We start from the raw sequence: 7,340 nt of genomic DNA, 5'->3' as shown, positions 1-7,340 counted from the left end.
CCCACCCGGCAGGCCGACATGAGTCACAGTGTTATGTAACACACAAGCAGTACATGTCAGGGAACTTCTCAAAATATCAGGTGTCAGTATGACTGCTGGTTCAGTACTCTTGTGAAAATACAGCATATGCAACTCAGTTGAGGTTAACACTGTCCCACTGATTTTGGGAACATGGTCTTCAGCCTTTTGCCACACTTCTGGGGTAATTCTTGCAAAACATGCATACACAACCTCTTTAACATCTAAAAGCTCTAATGTGGTATTATTGTGAGCAATGAAATTCTTACAGTTACCCCATATCAACTTAATGGGATTGATCTCACAGTACCATACTGGTGTACGCAAAACTACGTGACTATTTTTAAAAACTAGTTCATCATTGATGTACTGGATTAGCTTTTTGTGCTGCCAGAGTTTTCTTTGAGCAGGGTTTTTGTTTCTGACAGTCTTTAAGGCATGGTACAGGAAGTGAGACAATCTTGCAACTGAGTCTTCAGATTGCACATGTGGGTGGGTGTGATGGTACCAGGGAGACGCAGGTTATGGTAACTGGCATTATCCAAAATGATAATGCTTGGATTCTCCAGCTGCAGCAAAAGCTGATGTTCGAACCAATCCCAAAATACCTGCCCATTCATTTCACTATGGTATCACCATCAGATTTGTTGTCACAATTCCCTGTCAGCCACTTACTATCAGTACCAGCATGTAAGATAATCAGGTGTCTACCTTTGCCTGATGGTAACAATGGCATCTTCGAGCAATCTGAAGGAAGCCACATCCAGTCAGTTGAGTGAATTTTATTAAACCTGGTTTCATCAATTTTGTATAATTTGAAAGCCCAAATTGCGGCGGCATTCTCCAGCTACTGTGAGATAGTTACCAGTAATTCATTCAGCAATAATGATACTAGTACTCAAGTCAGCATTGGTTACTATTCATTCATTCAGTACAAAGTTACCAGTAATTCATTCAGCAATAATGATACTAGTACTTAAGTCGGCATTGGTTACTATTCATTCATTCAGTACAAAGTTACCAGTAATTCATTCAGCAATAATGATACTAGTACTCAAGTCAGCATTGGTTACTATTCATTCCTTCAGTACAAAGTTACCAGTAATTCATTCAGCACATGCTCACCATTGATTTATTCAGCATGAAGTTACTCTCATACGACCATGTATCTACAATGGCTGCTTGACTTGGAACCATCAGAATAAACATAAACAATGTCCCCCACAATTATTTCATCCATGTCACATGTTCACTGTGAGTATGGTCAGCACATCATCAGGTATATTGGTTCCCTATCAAACAAGTATTGGAAACTGATTCCATTGGGTCCACATTTCTTTTGCATAAAGCAGAGATCTGATATTTAGATTTGAGTATTTGAAAACTGAAGGTGTTAGGTCCACGTTTCTTGTGCAGAAGGACCTGAAGGGTGAATCCTTGAGTTCAGTCTGGATTTTACACTGCTCATCCAAATAGATCATGGTGTAGGATGTACACCTCAAGTTCCTGGATTGATTTCTCTACTAATGTTGTATTTGGCCAAGAGGGACCTGGGTCAACACGAATGACAGTTTTAGGACCATCAAGAGGGACCAGTGGTAAGCAGAGTTCAGTAAGAGCAGTTTGCAAGGTGTCATGGCTTCTTCAATGAAACAAGCATTTGTGAGTGAAGTAACTGTAACACCTTGAATTATGTCCCTGATACTAATGTTCAGCACGGTGGCATCTTACTTCTCACTGATGAAAAAACAAGTCTGGCATGATGGTTCATTGCACTCTGATGCACTCCAGGTCAACTTGGACATTAGCTGATTCCATAAGATGATGGACTGAAACTTGGTATCTACAAAGAGTTGACAGACAGGTTGATACCCTCGAAGAGTTGGAGAATTCACCACGACATCCAAATGGGTTGCCTCCAATGCAGTTGAAGAATCCTGTTAAGTGTAAATGGTGATCTCTCTTGCTCCAAGGCCATGAAGTTTCACTGATCCTTCTGTTACGATCCAATGATGATCATTTGGTCTAGGGGCTCTCAGGATATGAGCTCCATACAGTCAACGGAGACCTGGGGACTTCCAGAACACGAACTTCATACAGTCAACGGAGACCTGGGGGATCACAGAACATGAGCTTTGTGTACTGTGTGTTGAGAAGGAAGGAAGGAACAGAAGCGTATGAGTTTGTAGTATCATCACAAAATATGATAGCATGTTTGGCTGGTCTAACTGTGATGTCATTTGGCTCCATAAGGGAAGGAAAACCTTGCTTGATAATGGTGTTAGTACCTGCACCGAAATGTCGCACCCGATGCAATAAAGAAGTTGACTATCCATAGAACTTGGTTTTCCTTCATCTATACAACTTCTAAAATGTCTTTCAAAGACGAAATCCTTAAGGGAATACCTCCAAGTATGTCAACATCAAGATTTTCTACAATTAGACTTTGGTATCTCTGATTATGTCCTGTTAGTTGAAAGTGGGTTTCTCCTACAACTATCACAAGGGATGTACAACCTGTCAGTACCATGCACAGAATCAGTACCGTGCACAGAGTCAGTACCATGCACAGAGTCAGTACCGTGCACAGAGTCAGTACCATGCACAGAGTCAGTACCGTGCACAGAGTCAGTACCGTGCACAGTCAGTACCGTGCACAGAGTCAGTACCGTGCACAGAGTCAGTACCGTGCACAGAGTCAGTACCGTGCACAGAGTCAGTACCGTGCAAAGAGTCAGTACCGTGCACAGAGTCAGTACCGTGCACAGAGTCAGTACCGTGCACAGAGTCAGTACCGTGCACAGAGTCAGTACCGTGCACATGGGCATCATCCTGTAGCAACAATCTGTCTTGCTTTAGGATCCAATTCTAGTAAGTAGGTGAACACATTCAAGAAGTGGTTAAAGTTCTAGCCTGCAGCCTGCAGAAGGGACAAGTCTTCCTGTTAATATTTCAGCTGTTATGTTTGGGTGAATATGATCGTCAACTTCTTCTTTAGTATTTCACTGAGAAGAAAAGATGACACTTGCAAGATTTCTTGCTTGATCAATGCTAACATTTTTGAAAAAGTTCAAGTCCATACCTCTGCTTGACTAGCTATGACAGGTCCTTATGTATGTGCTGCAACCACAGTAGGACAGTGGTATGTTGTTGTTGTGGAACATGTTCGTCGTCATCAGTGAAGCCATGTGAAGGGTTACTTAGTGACTACATCAACCATGTGACACCATCAATTTGCTATGGATCAAAGTTCTGCTAGCAATAGTGTCTGTATGAGGTTTTGTTGCCAGTTGTCAGATGAGGTAACTGTTTCTGTTTTGGATAAATGCCACTGCTTAGGAGCACAGTATGTTTGAGCCATAGTGATGGATTGTGAAGAGTCATCAGTATTCACCCATTATTTGAATGACTGATGTGGGTATTGACAATACTGCTGCCACCATGCCAGGGTGAAACTACCACCAGTGACAAAGTCATCTTAGACTCTCAAACACTTTGACCAACAATACACATAACACAACACGTATAGTCACAGCAACAATGGCAATCTGAAGAGGCCGAATCAAATGACACTTTCACAACAACTTGTTCACACAGGAGACCTCTGCTGGTGCTTGGTATAACGTCATTCCACAATGGCTGCTTTAAATACCCATTAAAGATTATTCTTTAAAAATTAGCATTTTCCTTGAATATTAAAAAGCATGATTTAAAATGTTCATATAAAAATAAATGTTAAAATGTATGTAAATCATACAATTATTTGTTTGTAAGTCTGCATATATCTAATGCAGAACATGCATAATTTTCTGTTTAATGACTGTTTTCTTAGTTTGTATTATTGACTCCAGACATTATTAACATATTAAAATAAAATAAATGAAACATTTCTTTTTGTGTAACATTGAATATATTTTATAAAAGTCTGATCATTAAGAATAGATTATGAACAAAATTCAATACTTTTTCTCTTTATATATGCATCAATTATTGTCATTATCAATCATAAATCTAAATTAATCATTGCAGATAGTTTCTTAAAGTGCCTGTTTTACTTCCTAATCTAATAAAGAAATCTAATAGCTGAATTAACAATGCGAAAGTCATCCAAATTTATCTGTTCATTGTTGTAATAGTTTGATATTTAATCTGACAGTGGTACCATTCTTTGGTAACGTCATATTGAAAAAATATGTCTTTTTTTTTATGTAATGAAAAAGAAGTCTCTAGGATCATATGACTTTTTGGCTGCCTCCTGAGGGATTCATTACGATGAAATATACAGAAGACGAAAAATTTACACAAGCAGATTGTGAATCTTTTTTTTTTTCAGTATTCTATTTCTCTAATGTAGAAAATGCAATAATGTTGCCGTGGAGATGTGAAATGTATCTGGATTTAGTAGGATCATTGCACAAATGTTCACACTTAATGTACTTCATTACAGCCCTCATGGTATCTGTTAAGTGGTGAATAATCAATTTTTAGTGGGAAAATGCGTAAAAGTAATTTTTATAATGAAGAAGTTACCCATAATATGGCTATCAAATAACGAAAATACTATTGATAAGGCCAGAGTGGGAGACGTTTAGCTTCATGAAGTTTTCACAGATTGTACCATTTTCATCTGTAGCATGAATTTGTGGTTTGTCATTTCAAACAGATTACGAAGCATTTAGTTACAGAGAAAATAATTTCTAATAGTGCAGTTTGATAGTTTTGATATTTTAAGTCAAGTTAAACTTTATTATTTGTAAAACTCCTTTGAGTTATATTTATATTGAACAAAGGGGTATTTTCATGTACAAGATGTTCACTTTTGGATTATTTAAGAACACTTCAAAGCTGCTGTTATATGGACAAATTCTGAAAAAAATTATGTAGTATCTATACATCCGTGTCCCATACAGCATGATCTGGTGTTTTGAGATTAAACCTAAAGGTCTATGCAATATTTTATTTATTTTTTTTCATAATTTTTTTTTATGCTCTCGTTGTGGAAGTGCTATAGTTTCAATTTCTGCCTCTTGTATCATTGCCCTGAAGGATGCACTGGAGACTAGGAGCGTAGACTCAAGGATCAAGTGATCACTATCATATATTCTCCCATATAATCTTGCTATGGGCTGGTAGCGTGTTTCGTGTTAATCTCTTGACACTGAAAACTGACACATCTTTTTTGTGAGAATGTTTTACTTGTCCTTATGTGAGAGATTAAGGGGATTTTTATATATTGAAAGAATAAAAAGGTAAATCACTAACAGCAGAGTGTGGACTGATTGAGATACTTAATATGATTTGAAATATGATTATGTTCATATGTTTACTTTCATAATGAAATGTTATTTTCACACACTGATATTTTCATGCTTCTTTTCACACAGTACAACATTCTTTATTGACAGTATAACACCAGTCCTGTACTAACAGTACAATCTGATACTGGTCAATGTCTTTTTCATTACTCAAGTGATTTTTATAAATGTATTCTCTACCCATATGTCAGAAACTTTTTGTGTATTTAACATTTTCAGTGTGTAATTGATATGCAACAATTATTTTTCAATGCATAATTAGAAATGTTCTATGTGCATTTCACCAGGATGCACATCTTATCTGGGGATCTGTTCCACAATGTCTTTGGATGTTTCTTTGGTGTTTGTCCAACTGATAATCAAATTTGATTTAGTATCATGTGACAGGTGCTATTGTCTTGTCTTCAAGTACGTATGGGAGTTTGGTTTTATGTCACTTCCAACAGTATTCCAACAATATTTGGGTACGTAAGTCCCAAAACATTCAAAGTATATCAATACTTATCAGATTTTAAAACATAGTATTTCTGTTATGTCAAAATCTTGCTCCAATCGCCACAGCCAAGATACTGTAAGTTCTCATGTTTCCTTCAGTTGATGGCGATCAATAGCCCATTTTCATGTTGTAACATCCTAAATAGTTTATAACTTTATGTTATATGCTAGTTTCAATCTCTAAGTGTCATACACTAGTTGTTTTACTGTCCTTTGGTGACCAATTTCATGAGATAAAATTAAATGTTTCTTGTTTTAGTCATGATGTGGCTGAAATATTGCCGTGACTTAAACTTCAACCCACTCATTCGCTCCAGAAATATCATGCGAAAAATGGGCTTGGCAGATTGTACCCTGAATGTCCCACTGCCCTCTTCCAGTAAGTGAAAATGATTGAGTGAAGGATTTTTAATCGCTTCGCTACCCCATCATCTTTGAGAGGAAGAAACAGAAAAAGAAGATGAATGTAACAATGAGAACAGAAGGAAGGAGACAGAAAAAGAAGATGAATGTAACAGTGAGAACAGAAGGAAGGAAACAGAAAAAGAAGATGAATGTAACAATGAGAACAGAAGGAAGGAAACAGAAAAAGAAGATGAATGTAACAATGAGAACAGAAGGAAGGAAACAGAAAAAGAAGATGAATATAACAGTGAGAACAGAAGGAAGGAAACAGAAAAAGATGAATATAACAGTGAGAACAGAAGGAAGGAAACAGAAAAAGAAGATGAATGTAACAGTGAGAACAGAAGGAAGGAAACAGAAAAAGAAGATGAATATAACAATGAGAACAGAAGGAAGGAAACAGAAAAAGAAGATGAATGTAACAATGAGAACAGAAGGAAGGAAACAGAAAAAGAAGATGAATGTAACAGTGAGAACAGAAGGAAGGAAACAGAAAAAGAAGATGAATGTAACAATGAGAACAGAAGGAAGGAAACAGAAAAAGAAGATGAATGTAACAGTGAGAACAGAAGGAAGGAAACAGAAAAAGAAGATGAATGTAACAATGAGAACAGAAGGAAGGAAACAGAAAAAGAAGATGAATGTAACAATGAGAACAGAAGGAAGGAAACAGAAAAAGAAGATGAATGTAACAATGAGAACAGAAGGAAGGAAACAGAAAAAGAAGATGAATGTAACAGTGAGAACAGAAGGAAGGAAACAGAAAAAGAAGATGAATGTAACAATGAGAACAGAAGGAAGGAAACAGAAAAAGAAGATGAATGTAACAGTGAGAACAGAAGGAAGGAAACAGAAAAAGATGAATGTAACAGTGAGAACAGAAGGAAGGAAACAGAAAAAGAAGATGAATGTAACAGTGAGAACAGAAGGAAGGAAACAGAAAAAGAAGATGAATGTAACAATGAGAACAGAAGGAAGGAAACAGAAAAAGAAGATGAATGTAACAATGAGAACAGAAGGAAGGAAACAGAAAAAGAAGATGAATATAACAATGAGAACAGAAGGAAGGAAACAGAAAAAGATGAATGTAACAGTGAGAACAGAAGG

General features: G+C 36.8%; 1 protein-coding gene across 1 annotated transcript in view; it reads left to right on the top strand.

Moving 5' to 3' along the window:
* The first annotated feature begins 2,618 nt into the window (after positions 1 to 2,618).
* Positions 2,619 to 7,340, top strand: part of LOC137268739 (peptidyl-prolyl cis-trans isomerase G-like) — an 85,164-nt gene continuing 80,442 nt past the window's right edge. Inside the window, exons 1-2 of the mRNA XM_067803322.1 lie at positions 2,619 to 2,893; positions 6,401 to 6,696. Of these exons, the coding sequence (XP_067659423.1) occupies positions 2,619 to 2,893; positions 6,401 to 6,696 (571 nt within the window). The remainder of the gene's footprint in view (positions 2,894 to 6,400; positions 6,697 to 7,340) is intronic.

This window comes from Haliotis asinina, chromosome 16 (genome assembly GCF_037392515.1).
Source record: "Haliotis asinina isolate JCU_RB_2024 chromosome 16, JCU_Hal_asi_v2, whole genome shotgun sequence".
Taxonomy (NCBI): Eukaryota; Metazoa; Mollusca; class Gastropoda; order Lepetellida; family Haliotidae; genus Haliotis; species Haliotis asinina.
This window is presented reverse-complemented; position numbering and strand designations above follow the sequence as displayed.